Raw genomic sequence first — 22639 nt, 5'->3', positions numbered from 1 at the left:
GAAGGCCTCAAAGACACATTTATTTAGAGAGATATAACTGGGACGATGTTAGCCTTTGCCTGAGTGGGCATCAAAATCTTCCCAAGGAGAACTGGTTTCTGGTCTTCAAACAATTCCAAAGTGGGAGATCCCACAGGTGAATCCTGGTAATTTCTTCTCGCACTTGGCCTTAACCCCAGACCTCAGAGGGAGGCATCTAAGGAGGAAGAAGGTCCACATCTGGACAAAACAATCATGTCCTGTAACAACCCATTGGCACCTTTGTCCTGGCTGGAAAGGAAAGGTGAACATCTGGTAAGTACACAACACAAGATTCCCTAGGCTAATGTAATGAGTGTGGAAGGCTCATATAGAGAAGTCTGCACCACAGGCTTCTCTATACCAGAGAAGCCTATACCACAGATATTATAACAAAAGGACCCAAACCAAAGGGGAAAGCCAACAATCCTAACAGATTACTACCAAACACTGATGGGACTGGGCCCATAGCTAAAAGGATAGCACCACACCTTACAGCAATGACTCACCCCATCTGTCTGAACTGAGGCAGCCCTTGACAATTGAGTCAAAGTCTGTGGCCTCATTGCTCACCATTGAACTGCAGCTTCTGTAGATGTAATGCTCAGCCTTGACATACATGGGTATGAGGATGGCACTTAAAGATCGGGCCCAAATGTCTATGGTGGCATTTGTCTTAAGGGTGTTGAAACTGGAAGCAACAACATTGACAGCAAGGTCAACAATGGGACTGTGAATGCCAAAGCCATCAACGGGAACAGAATATTCGAAGTTGACAAATAAGTGTTGATGGCAGGCCTTGATGGAACTCTGGCAGGCCTTGATGGAACTCTGGCTCATATGGTCCACAGTGAAGAAAGGCCATGACCTAAATTTGCAAATGTAGACAAGGAAAATGCCCTTAAGCTCCTGATGTTTAGTGGAGAAAAATCCATGGGACAATATCTGCTGAACAGAAAAAAAAAATGACTGCCAAATTCTTTCACAGCCAACTGAGCAGACAGGCCTGCAGGATATGACTGACACTGATGGTGGGGCACGGGATATGGAGTTCGGTGCTCAGACAGACCAAAGGATGCATTTTCAGCTCAGGAGGTAAGGATCTTTTCAAGAGGCAATCCCTTCAATATGATGTCTTGGGAGGTGCAGCCTGAACATGTAAAGCAAAAAATTGTTTAGGTTATTCAGCAGAATCCCTGCCTTGTTAGAAAATTTTGCAGGACTTTTTGGAAGTGCAGAAGAATGCCCTGGTTGAAGGCTCAAAAGCAGTGGTCTCAACCTTCTCTAGTATCAAGTATTTTTGTATTCGTGTCTTGTGTTTATATGTATGCAGTGCAGCTGTCACAATCATCCAATATGTGCTCTTATAAGGCATTTTACTCACTTTAAATGTTCAATCCTGTGTTGGGATCTTTAGCTCCACACTTACAGGAATCAAAGTCCTTTAGAAAATGCCCCACCCAACAATGAATAGTAAACTTCAATTCCATCTATAATCAAAGCAGCACTAAATGATGTACATCCAAGCGAGAGGATAACCTAACTGCAAGTAGCACAGTTAAAGGTCAAAAGACTACGACAAAGGAAGCAAACACAAGGAATGGACTAACCTGGCTAGAGCCTAAAATGAAGCAACTTAAACCTCAAGAAAAAAGTAGTTTTTTACTCTACCAAACTAGAAACAGTAGACTAGTAGCCTGGAACTGCTGATGAGTGAGAAATTACTTGAATGTGAAGCTAAAGAGATCTATAAGTGAGATCCACAAGAGTGTATGATTATGAGTAAAGGAAAGACGAAGGTAGCCTGGGAAAGTTTTACATGTTAGGCTAAATTCTGATAGTACTGGCCTTAGAGGTGTCTAACATTACACTCCTAAAATGAGAGCCAGTTCTATTTCATTCTTTCACAGTTAATGGTAACTAGCCAGGGTAGAAGCAATACAGAATGACAAATTGTACATACATACATTGCACTTATGATCTGTTCTCAACAGCAAGGATTACAACAAATATTCACTGCTGCGTAAAATGTAAACTTTTCATGTGAAACTCAAATTATACACCATGTGCTTGTTTTCTTATCCAATAAGAGGAAAATGCACGTACATTGGCCAACAAAGGACTTGTTATTACGACTCCATTATGCTTATCTACTAAATGGTGGATTATTGGTGGATAAACTGTGACCACAGGCTTCTCTTGGGGAAACTGAGGAGGAAGGAAGCTGTGTGAAAGAGAGAGAGAGAAAAATTGTTATTCTACGGAATGCCACTAGTAAAGCAAGCTGTGTTAGTCTGCTGCATTATAGAAATAACATTTAAGTAATTATTTCAGCAGTAGATGTTGGAAAGTTTTTTTTTTTTAACACATTTAATTACGTACTGTAAATGAAAAGTTATGTACTTACCATAATGACAGATATTAAAGAGGGGCTAAAACTGTCAGGCTTTAGTCAGCCTAACAGAAACTTTCCCAGGCTACCTCGCCCCTCCCATTTTACCAACAAAGCCATGCTCAATAGGAACCTAGATCTTGATATCCGTAGACCAGAGAAAGCAGAAGGCTAACAATAGCCATTTTATGATCACACAACTAGCTTGTTGATATGTCTTGCCAAGCACTAGTCAGGATTAGCCTGGGAAAGGGGGTGGGAATGGTAACGAAGATGGAATTGCCAATCCAGTGTTATCATTATGTCAAGTACCAAATTTCTTTACCTTTGATAAGTAACTTTTGCATTCTCACCACTTACAGGACTGAGTTCAAAGCTAAACCTCCTGGATGTATCCTCATGAAAGAACGTCAAAACTTGGATCTGGATATCATATTCAGCTTGTAGCATCTTGCAAAAGTATTTAGTCATGTCTAGATACCACCTGCACAATATCATCCAAAGATATGCTTTTAAAGAAAGTCTGAGCAACAGCCATGCACTGACAGAGTGGATTCATACCTTCAGTAAGTAAAGTCCTGTGTTTTTCTTTTTTTTTTTTTTTTTTCAATAATAAGTCTTTATTCTTTTCCAAATGTGAAAACAATACCACAACATATTTACAATATATACATGAATGCTTCCAACAGTTACATAAAGTCATTATACATTATACTCAACTTCTAAATGGGTATTAAATGAAGAGCAAATAAGAATCTAGTATCAATGTAAAGCTCATCTATACTAAGCTCCATATTTAGTATGTACTTCCCGGAGAAAAGTGGATTGGAACCTTAAGCTAACACAATATTAAAGATTTGCTCCCATATTTTTGTGTTATTTATATTTTTCTTATGATCTTTAATTAGTCATTTATGGGCTAAAATATGTTTTATCGCTACACTCTTAAAGTTTTGAAAAACTTAAAACTGAGCTCCAAACACAAAAGGTGGAAAAAAGAAGGAACTGGTACCAAAAAACAGAGCACGGCCAATTTATTAAATGAGCGCTTTCGGTAGGGAAATTCTCCCCACCTTCTTCAGACTAGAATAAAATAAACATCCACTTCTCCCCTGCTTAAATATTTAAACAGTTGCAAACATCAATTATTCAATTAACAAACTAATAATTGAGAAAGACATAATAAATATAAGATGATGTACGAATCTGCCACAGGACCTCTTGTTCCTCTAATTGCAGCTACCATGGGCCCCCTCTAATATGGGGTTGTATCTGATGTAAGACTGAAAACCCAAATTCATGGTCGGGGTTTTGGGAGATATGTTTTGCCAATGCATTGTTTAAATCCCCATTACTAATGGCATATAGATGTTCATACATTCTCTTCTTATCATCTTATATTCCCCCAGGACTAAATGAGGTTGTCTCCATTAAATGTACACAAATTAAAAGCCCTTAGGGGGTAGTACATTTGGTATTGGGGAAAATCTAATTAAGCACTGGTTAAAGTAAATTGAATTAAGTCCAAAGGTTCGTATTTAGGGCCGGGGGGAACACTTAGACATATAGTATAATTTGAATTTGATTGTCAGGTGGTGTGGTGCTTATATAATGATTGTAGGTAAATGTACATAGAATAGGATAGAAGTGTGTTATATTTTGCAATCTAACACACAAAAGTACATTTTTGCCTCATTTTTTTCATGAATACAAACATATAAATATAAATGTATACACAAAATTGTAATAAGAAGTCTTTGATGGGTCATGAGTAGTGAATGTGGGTGTTTAATGCCTTTCAACTTGCTGATTTAATATTAATATTTGTATATAAAATTATTTGTATAAAAATATATGCATCATGTATTTTGCACATATATAAAATTTAATTATATACATTATTATTTTTATATTTTTCAAAGCTAATGGATATAGAAAAGTGATTTTGGTGTGTTACATTTTAAGTAATTTGATGTTGTTTTAACATTTTTAAGTTAGTATTTGGAATGTTTAATTATGTGTTTCTCAATTATTAGTTTGTTAATTGAATAATTGATGTTTGCAACTGTTTAAATATTTAAGCAGGGGAGAAGTGGATGTTTAGTTTATTTTATTCTAGTCTGAAGAAGGTGGGGAGAATTTCCCTACCGAAAGCGCTCATTTAATAAATTGGCCGTGCTCTGTTTTTTGGTACCGGTTCCTTCTTTTTTCCACCTTTTGTGTTTGACACTCAAAGTTTTCCCATAAAGTCTGGGATGGATTCAACCAATTTGTAGCTATATACAGCTTCATTAACAGGAAAATATTTATGAGTATGATCCTTTGGGATCTATCCAAATTAATCGAAGGAATATGAAGAATCATAAACTCCCAAGAAAGTGTAGACTGTTGATATCCCATTTTTGTAATTGACTTTTTAAAGAATTCCAAAGTTTGAAAATACATTTACAACTCCAGAACATGTGTAAAAGGTCAGCCATTTGATCTATACAATATGGGCATTTAGGTGAGTTTTTAGAGTTGAATTTATATAGAGTGAGACAAGTGTAATACGCGTTATTAAATATCATCAACTGAGTAAATAATAACTTTTGAAGAGATACTGATTTTAAGGTTAAATTAATTGCTTTCACTATTTTATTATCTTCAATTGTTAACAATTTCTCCTTCCAGTATTTGGATAAAAGTATTTGGTTATTATATTTCACATCTTTTATCAAATTATATGAAGCCGTTATATATTTACAGTCATTCGTAAGAGTTTGCCATAAGTTTAGGCAAATGTTTAAATCTTCTTCTTTAATTTCAAAATTACTATTACTAAAAAAACTTATTGCTAGATCCTTTAACTGTCTCATTATAATTAAGTACATGTTAGGGAGATTCATCTCTCTTAACATGTCGTGTATTGAGATACCAAGGAAGGGATACAAATCAAGTATGGTTAAATCAGTTATAAGTGGGAATTTTTTAAGATCTATCAGCTGATTACCAATTTTCAAATTCGGGTTCTTATGAAAAGGTTGAAAAGTCATCACATATTGTAAAAGATTTAAATGAGTTAAATAGACTTTGTATTGATATTATATATACTTTGATATGTTCCATCAGAGCGTACATTTTAAGGGTATCTTTATTTAAAAAAGGTAATGCTTTACAATTAATCCCCAGTCTAGCAACATGTTTATAATTCAGAATCAACCACTTGGGTGACCATTTAGGACTAGACCTATCAAAGTTAACCACTCTTAGGATTCTATTAGCATTTATTATTAAATAATATGTTTCAAAATTCGGTAACTCTAAACCACCCCTGTTTTTTCGAGTCATCAGTTTATCATAGGATATCCTAGTTTTTCTAGGTTCCCAAAAAAATCTACCTAATTCCGTATGAAGTTGTTTGAAGAATTTCCTAGAAATTTGGACTTGAGTAGCTCTAAAGATATATAATATTCTGGGAAGTATGTTCATTTTAATAATTGAGGTCTTTGCCATTATTGGTAATTTCAAATTATTCCATCTTTTTAAGTCCGACACTATATGCTCCCAAAGTAACTTAACATTATTCACATAGAAGTCTCCGTTGTCAGTTGAAAAAACAATACCCAAATATTTTATTTTTTCTTCGGATTTTACCTGACCTACCAATGGTAAAAGCGAAAAGGGTGTAGGCGTCTTTAAAGGAAATACCTTAGTTTTTCTAAAATTTATTTTGTAATTGGATATTTTTGCAAAGTCATCCACTGCTTTTAATATTTTCTTGGTATCTGAAACAGGTGTCGTACAGTAAATATTTAGATCATCCGCAAAAGCAGCCATGGAAATTTTCGTACCATATATTATTGGGGCATTGTGATAGATATTTTGTTTGATATGTAGAAATAATGGTTCTAAATATAGATTGAATAATATAGGAGATACGGACATCCTTGACGGGTACCATTCTTAATTTGTATTCTTTTTGAGAGATTTTTATTAATAACTAGATTTGTATAAGGATTATTATATAGTTTTTTAAATGTTAAAATAAAGTCTTGAGGTATATTAAAATATGATCAAATTTCAAACAAAAATTCTAAATTAACTCTATCAAAAGCTTTTTGCGCGTCAATTATGAGTGCATAAGCATTAAAATTTCTGTGAGTGGCATAAGAAATCAGTGTGTGAAGTGATAGTGTATTATCTGTAGTTTGTCTGCCAGTTAGAAAACCAGCTTGTTCCTCTGATATTATCAGGTTAATTATCTTCTTCAATCTATTAGCCAAAATCGATGTCATAATTTTCATGTCTATATTCAAAAGTGAAATAAGTCTATAATTATTTGGATTTTGCAAATCAGCATTCTCTTTCGGTATAAGAATAGCTTCGAAGCATTAAAGTGCGGGTCATTCATTTTATTATTAATTATATAGTTAAATACTTGTGGAAGTATTTTCCCCATTGTATCACTAAACGTTTTGTAAAATTCCGTAGTCAAACCATCCGGTCCTGGAGCTTTATGTGGCTTCAGATTCTTAATTGCATCTGTTATTTCCTCTGAGGAAATTGGTTTGACTAAGTTCATATGAAACTCATCACCCATTTTCGGAAATGTAATCTTCTGCAAAAAGTCATTATTACTCTTATTTATAATTAATTCCTGATGTTCCCCATAAACTTGAGAAAATATTAATTCAAAAGCATTCATAATGTCTTCAGTATTAGTGTATGTTTTATTATTAAAATGTAATTCAGAAATTTGAGAAGGTATTTTCGATTGATTAATGATGCGCGCTAGTGCTTTTGAAGGGGTTTGTATATGATCAGCGTATTTTACCAGCATTTTCTGTTCATAAAATGATAATTTACTATTTTGTAGTAAAAAAGGTCCTTCTGACATTTAAATAACTCTGTTTCAGTTTGTTTACTATAATTCCCAATTAACTCCTGATCCAGTAATTTAATTTTAGTTTCCAATTCTTGTATGTCTCTCGAATGTATTTTCTTATAATAAGAAGCCTTTTGAAGAAAAATTCCTCTTATTTGTGCTTTGGTCGTTGCCCATTCTATGTCAGACGGATGTCGGTGTCTAGAAAGATTATCTAATAGCTGATTCAAGGTCTCTTGAACTTCTTTTATTATATCTTCTTTATCTAATAAATATGGATTTAAAGACCAGTTATAACCTCTAAGATGTATATTATGATGAGTGTCCTTATTGAGAGTTAATGCAATCCTAGAACGATCCGACAAATGTCTAGCTTGTATGGATACAAAGGGATCAAAAGACATTAGTACGTCTGAAATTTGAAAAAAATCGATCCTGGACATTTTATGACAACTTGAATAAAATGTGAAGTTATTTGCATTTATTTGGTTATTTGTGTATTTAAATGGATCATATAGTTTAAAATCTGTTTTAAGTTCCTGTAGTGCTATCACTGCTTGATTATTAAAGGACCTATTTGAACTTGATTTGTCTAATTTGGGATCTTGGTATATGTTCCAATCACCTCCTATTATTATATAGTAATTATTATATTGATTCAGGATAAAATAGAGTGATGTTATAAAAAGTTGTTGATTGGTACATGGGACATATATATTAAGAAGTATCACCGGTTTGTCAAAGTTTAGATGAAAGAATCACATAACACCATCTTCCCTCTTTGTCTTTTTTAAAATCTAGAATTTTCTCTTGATATTGGTTTTTAATAATAATCGCCACCCCTGCACTGTTAGTTGACCCTTCCGAAGCTACTACCTCTCTAATCCATTTCTTAGTCTTAAGGACAGTCCATTGATCATTGGTCAAATGGGTTTCTTGTAATAAAATAAAACATGCCTTTGACTGGAGAAATAAATGAAAGAATAATTTCCTTTTTTTCAAGTTCTGGAGCCCTTTAGTATTCCATGAGTCTACTATCCACATACTAAGATTTTTAAATCATTTAAAGTTAAGAGACGATACTAAAATCCAATGTATTGTCACAGTATATAATATCAGGAAGCAATCTTGACGTCCCATCCCTAACCAGTGCCTATCCACTATTCCCCTGGACCAGGACATACATAGGTTTTTTACACCGTTAAAACTTTTATGGGTACATAGTCTTACTACACATCTATTCTTCGTCTTACAAAATAAAACACCAAAAACATGCAAAAAACCTATAAATACTACATCTACCTCTACAAAGCCTAACCAAAACATTCCCTAATAAACACTGATAACTATCCACAGCTCTTAAACACATTATTTAGTTAATATAAATGATCTTCACTATATTCAAAATTACTATTCTACCTCTCTACTAGTTCACATATAGTATTAATTATATTAATTGGTTGTATTACCCTAAAATATCTAACTATCTTATTTAAATCTAACCTAAACAGATATATGACAGTACACCTATTAAACAATAACATTATTAATTTCAAGATAATTCACTATATATTTTGTTATCTAGGAAAGAGAAAAAACAAGCATTAAACCTGAAAATATAGCATTAGCTCTGATTTTGTTTATCTAGTCTAGCTTATTTAACATTATAATGACAATAACACGTGTAAATACAGATAGCATTAACTATACTTACTGGGTACTACATTTGAATATACAAAATGATAACTAACAGAGTTCCCCAAACAGTCAGAACCACCTGCCAGTATAGATGAAGATAGCTTTCACTTTCCTAGAAATGCCAGGATATAATTTCTTCTGGTCTTTTAATCCACTAACAATCCCAACACTAACTCCCCTTTGTATCTATGCATTTGCAGTATAAAACACATCATTAAGACAGGAAAATAAATATTACAGTATACTACGATGTTATTAGTACAACCACATTCAGGAAAAACTACCTAAGAAACTAGCATAATTATGATAAAGTTATCCTGCTTCTACCATTTAGTTAAAGAACACATTTTAACCAGTACATTATTAGTTCAGTTTTAATCCTACCTGAATGGATTCACAGTTCCCTTTAAATAAATAAAAGCTCTAACATATTTTTAAATGTACAGGGACACTCATTTTACAGTCCAACTAGCTTCCCCTTCTTCCACAAAGGTGTTTCTACTTCCTGGTCATGTAATCCTGTCTTCGAATTCTCGACGGGGGAACCATTTCGCGGACGGACTTCCGGATGTGCCACCTCGAAAGCGGACCCTCAGCAGCACCCAAAGGACTTCCTGTTACCTCGCGAAGGGATACTGTTCGTAGAAGCCATAAAAGTTCGGGAAATCTTCGTGGACGAGCTGGAGCTGCAAAAAAAACTAAGTAAATATTTACCAAGGGGCCTGGTGAAGAAAAAAGAACAAAGGATTTTGGAGCCTCGAGACGTAGTAAGCATGGAATCCCAGTATCCACGTTGCTGTAAACAGACTGAATGGCCAAGTTAAGCTTCCGAAGCTGACAGAGACTTAAAAATCTTCAGAAAGGTAACTTTTGCTTCTTTTTTTTTGGATATGGAATATCTGGATCTATCAATTGTAAAAATTAGAGTGTTAGGGTATTTCATTTGAAATTTAATGTTCTTTTCAATGAGGAACTTACAATACGGAGACAATGCTTGCCTGGCTTGTCTTATTTGCAATGGTAAATCCTGACCCATAGAAATTCTATTATTTTGCCACATAATATAACCTCCATTCTTTTTAACAGTTAGAATTATGTTATTTACATCCTGGCAGTTAAGTATTTTGACGTAAACTGGAATAGGAATGTTTGAGGCTTGTGTTTCTCTGAGAGCTCTATGGGCTCTTTCTATAACTATTTGCTTAGCAATGTCAGAGTCATTGAACAATATTTTGAATATTTGTTTGACGGTAGAAGTTAAATCATTATATTGGATAGTTTCTGGAATTTCTCTAATAATTATGTTGTTCCTTCTGGATCTTGCCTCGAAGTCCAGAATTTTATTTTGCACAGACTGGATATCCATGTCATGAATGCCTGTTTTTTTTTGTAAGCAATGTTATTCTGTCCTCATTTTTGGATATTCTTGCTTCCGATTTATCCATCCTTTCAAGAATTTGACTGCAAGTGGCACCAAAAGAAAGTACCTGGTTTGATAGTTCTTTTAAAGCTTCTTGAATGGGCAACAAAGCAGTTTTAATATCTTCCATGTTAGCCAGTTGAGCCGGTTTATTTGTCATTCCAGCTTTTAAAAGTTCCTGTTGTTTTATAGTTTTCTGCCTTTTTATTGTTGAATCTTTCTCTGGTGACTGAAGTGCTGATAATTTGGTTTTAGTTGTTGTTGTTTCCATACTTTTTTCCTCTTTTGACATTGTGAAGCAAAGCAAAACTCTAGTATAACTACTAGTAAATACCCACGATTACTAGTCAGGCAGATCCTTTGTTCAATACTCTGTTCAGAGTCAGACAGACAATCAGATCTAATCCTGTGAGTTTGATTAATTTCCTCCTGTTCTTCCACCTCTCAAGCAATATTTAGTTGTAGTAGAATAGTTATATCCAACAATTAGTGTAAAAAATCTTGTAGTATATCCTCAGGGTTGATTTTTATTCCGAGTATCTGGAGAGCTGTAGAAATGCAGTGTCTACAGAATGGCGGCCATCTTTGAATCAAGTCCTGTGTTTTTCTAATAAAATGTAAAACACCTGGAAAGTAATTTCAAAACTGTTAACTTTGGCACTTTGTATCTTAATAAAAAAATAGCATCTAAACAGCAGAAAACCTTTCCTAACTGATTTGGCTCTGGCTACATGAAATCGGAGCGGTCATGCAATGCAACAGATATTCCGCTCTACTACAACAATTTGGAAAGAACACTGGTAAACTGATGCCCTAATTTAAATATGTTTCTGTGCAACTCAATACATAAAGGAAAGATTTGTTCTCATGATCAATTTGTGGTTCACTGGTTAAGGAGGATGAACACATAATGCTTGTAATTTCCAGGATTCTCCTAGATAAAGCAACTTCTACCAGAAGAAGAATTTTCAAACACAAAAAAACAGAAATGTGGAATCTTCTATAATCTCAGTGCAATTAGATTTTCTGTACAAAAAAAGTCAAGATCCTAAGAAAGCACAGGCTTCTCATGTACTAGACTAAAGAAAAAAGTTATGTACTCACCATAACGTTCCATCTGAGTAGTTATACTTCATTTTTCTGCAACCTGTGGGTATACGAATCCATATCGGATCCGAGCCGGCAACTTTTTTTCTAGCATCTGCTCCAAGCTCTGAGCTCCTCCCCCTACCCATAATACACCACCATCTCCCATCTTCCCTCAGATTGAGTTTGCTGCAACTATACATATTAGCAACTCAACTAAATAAACCTAACATGCTTTTTCACATGAAAAAGTCAGGGGGACGGAGGGCGGGAAAGTTGCAGAAAAATGAAGTATAACTAGTCAGATGGAACGTTATGTGAAGTAGTTAACTTCATTTTATCTGCAACCTGTGGGACTCATGGTAGGATATTTCTGAGCACTGCAGAGCCAAAGGATGCTCTCCCTCTGGAACTTGTAATAGGAAATGAAAGTATGAGAATTTGCCCAAGTTGCTGCTGCACAAATGTCATCCAAAGGAACCTTGGACCAAAAGGCAGCAGAAGTCGTCATGGACCTGGTAGAGTGAGCTTTAACCAGACCAGGAGGAGATAACCCCTTGGCTTCGTAAATGTGTAGAATGCAAAGAGTGATCCATCTGGCTAAAGAAACCTTGAAAATGGCCTTGCCGAAATGAGGTTTGGAAAATGAGACAAATAACTGATCGGACTTACGTAAGGATTGTGTTCTATGAAGGTAGAAATGAAGTTGTCTATGAACATCTAACAAATGAAGTTTATATTCCCCTTTGTTCTGAAAATTTGGAAAGAAAACAGGTAGATTAATTGTTTGGTTTATATTTGAGATGCCACTCTGAGTAAAAATGAAGGATTTGTACGGAGAGAGACCCTGTCCTTATGGAAGACCAAATAAGGAGGCATGGCAGACAAAGCCTGCAGCTCAGAGATCCTCCTAGCCGATGTAATAGCCACTAGGGAGGCTGTCTTCCAAGACAAAAACTTTAGATCCACGGATGCAGCAGCTTCAAAAGGAGGAGATACTAATGACTGAAGAACCAAAGTGAGATCCCAAGGGGGAACCGAATCTTTGATGGGAGGGCGCAGAAGGAAGGTGCCTTTTAAAAAGGCTTTACATAGCCTAGAAGAGGCAAGTGCAATTTTATTCTCACCTGCATGAAAATTAGAAATGGCTGCCAGCTGTACTTTCACAGTGGAGGAGCTAGCTCCTTGCTGAAAAATACTAGTTATGAATTCCAACACCGCTGGAACAGGGGGTGTAAAAGGATCCAGGTTTCTTTGAGAGGCCCAGATAGAGAAAAGTCTCCATTTACTGTGATAGACCTTCCTAGTGGAATCTTTAAGAGAAGCCACTAGCATAGATTTTACAGGAGATGAAAGACCGGGAGTCATGGCAATCAAGGACTCTGGAGCAGCCAAGCTGTCAGCTTTAGACTGTCCAGACTGGGAAGGCAAGCACCCAAAGGAAGAGAGATTAGATCCAGACAGGGATCCAGAATCCACGGAGGCGCTAGAAGGTGGGACCAAAGGAAGGGGAACCAAACTTGATGAGGCCAGAATGGGGCAATGAGGATCACTATGCACCACAGTTGACAGGCTTTCTGAAGAAACTTCTAAATGAGTAGTAACGGTAGGTAAGTATACATTATCCTGGGGGAGCCAAACATGGACTAGATAGTCTCTTTGGGCATCCCCTGGTGAGGGAATTAGAGCAAAGAACTCGCTGCATTTCGCACTGGAAGGAAATGTGAAGAGATCGCAGCAAGGCTGTCCCCATGCAAGGAATATCTCCTCCGCTACTGACGGTTTCAGAGAACACTGATATGACATCAGAATAGCCTGACTCAATCTGTCCGCTAAAATGTTGGAGTGTCCCGGGATGTGCGTTGCAATCAAAAAAACGACCGGTGGAAATCGCCCACTCTCACACTCTCATGGCCTTGCGAAATAGAGGATAAGTTCTGGTTCCTCCCTGCTTGTTGATATACCAGACAACAGACATATTGTCTGACTAAATTGCAATCAAACCCAGGACAGTGTGGAAGGCTTTCAACGCTAAAAGCACTGCCCTCATCTCTAGAACATTTATGTGCAACTTGGTCTCTATCTGGGACCACGTGCCTTGGACTGTCCTTCCCAAACAGTGCCCCCCCCAGCCGAGTTGGGAGGCATCCGTGGTTACTGTGGCTTGGGCTGGAGATGACACGAAAGGGTGCCCCCGCTGCAACCTCCGGTGAAAGAAGCCACCAAAGGAGAGATGTCCTGCAGGTGTGACTGATCCTTATCAGAAAATCCATGGGCAGGTCTAGCCAAGACCATTGGACAGCTAGAGTCCAGTGAAGAACCCGCATTTGGAGGGGTGCGCAAGGTAGAATAGAAATCGAGGCAGCCATGGAGCCCAGGGCCCGAAGCACATCGCTTGCCTTTGGAAATTTGAGGTTCACGATTAGAGCGAAGTGGTACCGGAGGTGTGAGATCCTGTCTGGTATTAAGAAAACTTTTAGCTGCGAAGTGGATAGCCGTGCCCCAATGAAGTCTAGAACTTGTACTGGTTGCAAAGGGATTTGTGGACATAGACTGTAATCTCCAGCCCATCTGCCAAGAGGAGAAAGTAGTCTCGGACCAGATACAGAAGACACTTGGTGGACGCAGTGAAGAGTCAGTCATCCAGGTAAGTAAATACCTGAATTCCCTGAAGCCTCAAGTGTGCTGCTACTACTGCCACTACCCTTGGTGAGCACCCTGGGGGCTGTGGTGAGATCAAAGGGTAGAGCTCTGAACTGGAAGTGACTGTCTCCCAGCCGGAAGCGAAGAAACCCCCTGGAGCTTCTGTGGACCTTGATATGGTAGTAAGCATCCTGGAGGTCTACCGAGCACATCCAGTCACACTCTTGGAGATAAGGTAGAATGGACTGTAGGGTGACCATCCGGAACTTTTGTTTGGCAACAGATTCAAGGTTGACAGGTCCAAAATGGGCCAGAGGTCCCCCGTCTTTTTTGGCACTAAAAAGAACATGGAGTAAACGTCTAATCCGGACTGGTCGAGGGGGACCGGTTCGATGGCTCATTTGTGAAGCACATTGTCCTTGCCCGGAACAAACTGGGATTGCAAGTGGATGTTCAGTTTCAGGGACTTTTCCCAAAGAGTCAATGTTAGTCTGCAGAGGGGATACGAGTGAGTGCCCCCTTGTTTGTTTATATACCACATGACAGTGGTGTTATCTGTCCTTATTAGCAGATGACCTTGTTGAAGAGATTTTCCAAAGGCTTCTATTGCATGCATCACTGCCAACATCTCTTTTTGATTTATGTGCAGATGCATTTCCATGGGAGTCCATTGTCCTTGAATGCATCTGCCCTCCATGTGTGCCCCCCATCCATGGTCTGAGGCATCTGTTGTAATGGTTTGACTTGCTTGAGCTTTGTTGAAAGGCATGCCTTCGTTTAAATGACTTGCTTGAGCCCATCACAAAAATTCCCTTTGCAGGCATGGAATGGTATTACGTCTTCTAGGTTGTGGCTGTGTTGAGACCATAAGCTTTTTAGGTACCATTGTAGCTTTCTCATGTGTAGTCTTGCCAGAGGGATCAGAAGAATGCAAGATGCCATGAACCCCAGGGCCTGCAGGGTCTTCCTTGCAGTCAGCTGGGTAAGCTTGACTAGGCTTTTGAAGTAATCTGGTAAATGCTCTTGTTTCTCCGCTGTGAGGAAAGCCATTTGTGATTGTGTGTCCAGTTTTGCTCCTAGAAAAATAATCTTTTGGGATAGCAATAGTCTTGACTTTTGAATGTTGACTGTGTATCCCAAAGCCTGTAGCAACTGAATGACATAATCCAAGTTTTTTATCAAGGTTTGTTTGCTGTCTGCTTGAATGAGGCAGTCATCCAGGTAAGGGTATATTTGAATTCCCTGGAGCCTGCAATGTGCAACTACTGATGCCAGGCATTTCGTGAATACTCTGGGTGCAGTAGATAAGCCAAACGGTAATGCTGACAATTGATAATGCTCTGTTCCTGCAAGAAATCTGAGGTATCTTCTGCAACTGTGTCTGATTGGGACATGCAGGTATGCCTCCTTGAGGTCCAGAGTAACTAGCCAAGACCCCTTGCCCAGCATGGGAAGGAGTTGCTGCAACGTCAGCATTTTGAACTTTGGCACAATGAGAAAAGTGTTTAGAACGGACAAGTCCAGTATAGGCCTCCATTGCTTTTCTTTTCTTGGAACAGTCTTGAATAGAATCCCTGGCCTTGTTCCTGAGGAGGAACCTTTTCTATTGCTTTTATTTGTAACAGCTTTGAAACTTGTAAGAGTGCATCTGCCCTTTGAATTTGTGGCAGGTTTGGCATGCCTTGTCTCGTTGGTAAGGTATGGAAGTGGAACCTGTAACCTTTGTCTATTATGTCCAGAATCCATTTGTCCTTGGTTAAAATGTGCCAGTTCTTTGAGAATAAGGATAATTTTCCACCTAGAGGTGCTTCGCTTTGAGCCTTGGTAGGCGGAGTGAAAGTCAAGTCATTGTGATTGTCCCTGTGGTGCAGGTGAACTACCTGCGCCACTTCTCTGATTTGGTGGTTGCCATTGGCGGCCCCTGTAGGAGCCTTGGTATTGCCCTCTACCTCGAGCACGCCTGTTTTTCCCCCTTTGAAACTTGTCTGAGTCTGGAAAGGACCAATTCTTTGAAGGCCAATTCCTGCTGAATCTGGGTGGCTGAACCTGGAGGAAATCCTTGACTGTCTGTACTGATTTTGCCTTTTCCTCAATAGACTTCAACACATCCTGTGCATTTGCACCAAAAAGCTTCTGTTTTTCCAGAGGTGCATCCAGCTTTACTTTAACATGGTCTGGCAGTGGCTGTTCTTTCAACCAAGCATGTCTACGTATAACAGCCCCTGTCATAGCTGCCCTACATGAAGCTTCCAATGCATCATAACCACACTGAAGAAAATGATTGCTAACCTGCTGAGTATTATGAACCAAATCCTGCAATGCCTTTCTATCTATAGGCTCAGGAGAGGCTAATGTTTTCTGCAAATCATCCATTAAGTAATCCTGGTACTAAAACATATGGAAAAGGCAGTTGAGTGACCTCATGGCAAGGGTGGAAGAGGTATAAACTTTTTTGCCCCATCTCTCCAGGGACCTTGCTTCCCTGTCAGCGGGCAGAGGGTTTTTGGCCGAGGAAGTAGCCACTCCTTTGGGGCCCTGTGAAATAGTTTCTAGATCCACACAGTGGGCCTTAAAGAGGTGCTTATGAGTATCAGGGACCCTGTAATATCTGTCTGGCTTGACAGGAGCAGGAGGGAGAGAATCAGGGGAAGCACTGGAGTCTGAGTATACATCATCCAGGACATCCAACACTGGAGGGATAGCTAAAGGTCTGTGCTGGGATAATTTAAGGAAGGTACATAGCCTTTTCCTGAAATCAGAAAATTCCTGACCCTGTCACTGAAAATGTTCACTCATGGAGTGGAGAACTTCACCGAAAGAAATATCCTCTGGAGGAGAGGCAGAGGGAATTGATTCCTCAGCATCAGAGTCCTCGTAGGCCTGGAAGGATTCTTCCTGGGTATCAGAGTGCTCTGAATCCCCAGAGGCTTCATCTGAAGAGAGGGTGTCTGTCTGCTCAGTTCTAGGCCTTTTATCTGCAGGCGGCTGAGAACCTCAGTCTGGGTGCGGCTGAGAACCCCTGATAAGAGATTAGATCTGCAGTTAGAGTCATGATCTGTCTATCAGAAGGGCCCTGAGAAGTAGATTTAGGATGGGCCTTGGCCTGGCTGGCAGCCTTAGCACGTGCAAAGGCCTTGATGGACATGGATACCGGAGGCCTAGCTGCCCCACGTGCAGGGGTAACTTTGTCCACAGGAATGGTGTCGGGTAGATCTAGAGCTTCGGTTTCTAGAGAAAATCAACAACCGGCACCGGTGAAATCTCCCGGACCGAAGAACGCGTTAAAGTGGTGTCGTCAGCCTGGAGCGGTGGAATTACCACTTCCGAAGGGACCGATGCACTCGCGGAGGGCTTAGGCGTGGTATCGGTGGACGACGCGGGCTGAGGATGTCAGTCCCAGTCCTTGCATTTCTTGGTAGTTTGTGCTGTCGGTTGTTCCGACGGCATGATGTAAGCGTATGATTCGCCAAAAAAGTCTTCAAAAAATTCTGCCCGGCGCCTGAGTGTGCGCTTATTAAAGCAAGCACAGGCAGCACAGGCCGAGACATCGTGGTCTGGGCCCAGGCAAGGGAGGCAGTAAGAATGGAAGTCCTTATGAGGTATTTGTTTACCACAAGACAAACAATTATTAACTTTTTCAATTTTTTCTGACATCGGCTGAGGCAAGAAAAAAAAATGTTCCCCAACGGGGTACTTAGCTTTAAGATGACTTCGGTAACTGAAAACACAGGAGCTGACCGACCGGCACTTGCGAACTGCTTCTGCTTCGGGCACCGTGCGGCAAGAAAGACTGAAGAAGATGGCGTCGGCGGATGCCTTTATACCCCAGCCGCTCTGACGTCGGGAAGGAGGCGACATCAGCCGACACCGGACCCAGACTTTGGAATCCGGCCGACCGAAGGGCTGCCCTGAGGCAGGACAACCCATATGTCAGGACTGCAGTTGCATTCTTGAAGGACATGTGGCTGCTGCTCTGGTAGAATGTGGCCTAATGACCTTGGGCACTGATTTGCCATGCTGTGCATAACAGAAGCGGATGCAGTGTCCTATCCATTTTGAAATGGTCTGCTTTGTGATAGGTTTTCCTTGTGATCCTGCAGCATAGGCTACAAACAATTGCTCAGTTTTTTCTGAAAGCTTTTGTTTTGTCCAAGTACAATCGTAGCTGTTTGTGTATATCCAAAGCGTGCAGACGTTTCTCCCCTTTATTCTGGGGATTTGGGTAGAAAGTTGGTAAATGAATGGTTTGTTTCAGGGCCACAGTGGAAACTGCTTTTGGCACGAATGTTGGGTTTGTCCTGAGAAAAACCCTGTCCTGGTGATAAATGATGAAAGGTTCCACAGCCATTAATGCCTGTAACTCTGATTCTCTTCTTGCTGAAGTTATTGCTAGGAGCAGTCAGTTTTCCATGATAAGAATTTTATATCAGCTGTGCTGGCTGGTTTAAAAGGAGGCAGTGAGAGTTTTTCTAAAACAAAATTGAGATCCCAAGTTGGTACAGGTGCTCTCCTTGGGGGTCTTATGTTTTTTGCCAGTCTGAGGTACGGTCTTAGTAGAGGATGTGAAAAAATAGGAGGTTCCATATTGTAATGAGCTGAAATGGCAGAGGCATGGATTTTAATTGATGAGAAAGATAGGCCTTTGTCCAGCATCTCAGTTAGGTATTGTAAAATCTGAGGTATATTTGGAACAAGTGGGTCGAGCCCTTGTGCCTGGCTCCAAGTACAGAATCTCTTCCATTTTTCTGCATAAGATTTCCTAGTGCTGGGCCTCCTGGCTTCTAAAATGACATCCATAACAGCTTTAGAGAGAGGTGCAGTCTGAGTGGCTACATTATCTGCCATGCTGCCACATTTAAGGTTCTGAGTTGACTGTGCAGAATCTGATTGTTTTGTTGAGTCACAAGATGAGGAATTTGAGGTAAAGGCCAAACTGGGCCCTGAGACAAGCTCTTTAGAATTGGGTACCAGTGCTGGCGTGGCCAGTCTGGGGCAATCAGGATCATTTTTGGCCTTTCTTGTCTGATTTTTAGGAGCACCTTGGTAAGAAGAGGCATTGGAGGAAAGACATAGACTGTCAAGAGCTTTCCAGCTGAATGATAGAGAATCCACTTTCTATGCTTGAGAGTCATAACTTCTTGTGCAGAATTTCTGTAGTTGGCAATTGTGAGGGGAGGCAAAAAGATCTATGTCTGGGCGTCCCCATTTCCTTGTTATCATGCTGAACACCTGTAGATTTAGTTTCCATTCGTGAGGGTCCATGAGATTTCTGCTTAGTTCGTCTGCCAGTGTATTTTTTGTTCCTGGCAGGAATTGTGCCTGCAGATGTTCATAGGTTCATAGGTTCATAGTGCTGTGTTCCACAAGGTTATGGCTTGCCTGTATAGGGGGTAGGAATGTGTGCCCCCTTGCTTGTTTATGTACCACATAACTGTGGTATTGTCCGTCTTTATTAGAAGTTGTCCTGGATGTAGTAGGTCATTGAAAGCTGTCAGGGCATTCTGTACAGCTAGCATCTCTTTCTGATTGATGTGAAGATGCATTTGTTCCTTGGGCCACGTGCCATGAATAGATTTTCCTGCCATATGTGCTCCCCAGGCATAATCTGATGTATCCGTTGTTATTGTCAGCCTGGCTGTAGGTAAGGTGAAAGGCTGTCCCTTGTTGTGGTGACAGGCCTGGGACCACCATCAAAACTCCTATTGTAGGCAGGGAATTAAAGTTATGATTGTCTCCAGGCTGTGACAATGTTGAGTCCAAACACTTTTTAGATACCATTGTAGTTTCCTTGCATATGGAATTAGTAGAATGCAGGACGCCATGAAGCCCAGGGCCTGCAGAATTTTTTCTTGCAGGGAGCTGGGTCTTTGTTGCCATCAGTTGAAAGTATTGAGTCAGTTGCCTTTGTTTGTCTGGCGTGAGATTAGCCATCTGGGCAGCTGTATTTAAGCTTGCACACAGGAATATTATCTCTTGTGAGGGCACTAGCTTTGATTTCTTTTCATTTACTGTGTACCCTAGGCAAATTAGTAATCTTTTTACAAACATCATATGCTTTAGTAGAATGTCCTTGCTCTCTGCATGAATAAGACAGTCATCCAAGTAGGGATATATTTGAATGCCTTTTTGTCTGCAAAATGCAATTACTGGTGCCAGGCATTTTATGAAGATCCTGGGCGCAGTAGATAAGCCAAAGGGCAGTGCAGAGAATTGGTAATGTATTGAGCCTGCTATGAATCTGAGGTATCTTCTGCAAGTCTGTCTGATTGGGACATGCAGGTATGCCTCCTTGAGGTCCAAAGTAACTAGCCAAGCCTTCTTGCCCAGCATGGGTAGAAGCTGCTGTAGTGTTAAAATTTTGAATTTTGGAACATCCAGGAAAGTAGGATTGACAGGTACAGTATTGGTCTCCATGCTTTGTCCTTTCTGGGTACTAAGAAAATTCTTGAGTAAAATCCTTGCCCCTGTTCTTGCTGTGGTACTCTGAATAGCTCCCATGTCCATGAGAGCAGCAATTTGTTTTGCGCCTCTGGCCACTGGTTTTGTGGCAGGTCCGGCATACCTCTCAATTCTGGAAGTGTGTGAAAGTGGAACCTGTAACCCTGAGAAACAATATTCAGTACCCATTTGTCCTGGGTGACTATGTGCCAATTTTTTGAGAAAAGTGCTAGCTTTCCCCCTAGGGGTGCTGCCAAAAGGTAAGTGTTTGGCATCTGTAGAGGGAAGTCATTGGGACTGTTTTCTAGAAGGTTGTGATTCGTCTTCCCCTCCTTTGGGGGCTGAAGCACCCCATTGTTTAGGTCTGTAGGAGCCTTGGGGCTGAGATCTGCCTCTTGGGCATCTGTATCTGCCTCTTTGTGGCCTGACACCGGAAAGGACCAATTTTCTGAAGGCCAGTTTCTGCTAAACCTAGGTGGTTGAACCTGTAAGAAATCCTTTACTGTCTGCATTGATTTTGCTTTATCCTCCATTTTCTTTACCACCTCTTTTGCCTTAACACCAAAGTATCATGCTGTACTGGAGCATCCAATAAATTTACTTTAACATGGTCAGGTAAACTTTGTTCTTTCAACCAAGCATGCCTTCGAATAACAGAGCCTGTAACTGCGGCTCTACAAGAAGCCTCTAATGAATCAAAACCACATTGTAAAGTATGCTTTCCCACTTGTTCAGCTGCATGCAATAAATCCTGCATTTCCTTACTGTCAGGACTTTCTGAGATTGGAACCATTTTCTGCTTTAACAATGACATGAGATACTGTTGATACTTAAGCATGTGAAAAGTACAGTTTTGTACCTACCATAAATGTAGATGTCCGATAGGTATGCATCTGCAGTCATCACATATGGGTTGTCCTGCCTCAGGCAGCCCTTCGGTCGTCCGGATTCCAAAGTCTGGGTCCGGCGTAGGCTGATGTAGTTCATTCCCCGACGCCAGAGCGCCTGGGGTATAAAAGCATCAGCCGACGCCATCTTCCTCAGTTTTTCTTGCCCCAGATGCCAGGTGCCCTCTAAGGAAGGCTAAATTTGGAGAGATGCATTTAAAAATCCAAACATGCACAGTAATACAAAAACAAGTACACCATAATAGATCCCCCCAGCTAGGTATATGAGGGGAAGTACCCATGAAATACCACAGAGGGGAAGGAGGGAAGGTAAACCTGACTGCAGATGCATACCTATCGGACATCTATATTTATGGTAGGTACAAAACTGTACTATGTCCTTCAAGGATGCATCTGCAGTCATCACATATGGGTAGAATACCATAGCCAATCTGAGGAACTAAGTAAAGGATGGTGTAGCTAAAATACCCTGCAGGACAGCCGTAGCAAAGCCTGCTCTGGATCTGGAATATAAAGGTAAATTGTAATGCTTGGCAAATGTATGCACGGAGCTCCATGTAGCAGCTTCTAAAATGTCCTTGGTAGCCACCCCTCTTAAGAAGGCTGTGGAGGTGGCTGTTGCTCTCGTGGAATGAGGTCTAATGTTAGCTGGTACAGGCTTTCCATGAAAGGAGTAACAAAAGCGAATGCAATTTCCTATCCATTTTGAAATTGTCTGTTTGGAAATTACTTTACCTTGTGTACCAGCAGCATATGCTACCAACAGCTGATCAGTTTTTCTGTAACTTTTAGTTCTGTCCAGGTAGTAGCGCAACTGTCTGTGTATGTCCAGGGTGTGCAGAAGTTTCTCCCCTTCGTTTTGTGGATTTGGAAAGAAGGTAGGCAAATGAATAGCTTGGTTTAATGAAACCCTGGATACCACCTTTGGCATAAATGTAGGATTGGTTCTCAATGAAACTCTGTCCTGATGAAAAATAAGGAATAGCTGTACTGCCATCAGGGCCTGTAACTCCGATACTCTTCTAGCTGAGGCTATGGCCAGAAGGAAGGCAGTCTTCCATGAAAGGTACTGTAGATCTGCAGATGCTGCTGGTTCAAATGGAGGCAGCGTTAGTTTTTCCAACACGAAGTTAAGGTCCCAAGTAGGTAGAGGTGGGTCTCCTTGGAGG

The 22639-nt window shown here is 40.0% G+C and overlaps 1 protein-coding gene across 1 annotated transcript in view; it reads right to left on the bottom strand.

The window, feature by feature from the left end:
• VPS37A (VPS37A subunit of ESCRT-I) overlaps positions 1-22639 on the bottom strand; it is a 1253527-nt gene that overhangs the window by 958184 nt on the left and 272704 nt on the right. The window contains exon 3 of the mRNA XM_044062409.1: positions 2125-2242. Within this exon, the coding sequence (XP_043918344.1) occupies positions 2125-2242 (118 nt within the window). The remainder of the gene's footprint in view (positions 1-2124; positions 2243-22639) is intronic.

The sequence above is a fragment of the Protopterus annectens genome, chromosome 2.part1 (assembly GCF_019279795.1).
Source record: "Protopterus annectens isolate FY-2018-M chromosome 2.part1, PAN1.0, whole genome shotgun sequence".
NCBI lineage: Eukaryota > Metazoa > Chordata > Ceratodontiformes > Protopteridae > Protopterus > Protopterus annectens.
Note: the sequence above shows the minus strand (reverse complement) of the source record. Positions and strands in the feature narration are given on the sequence as shown.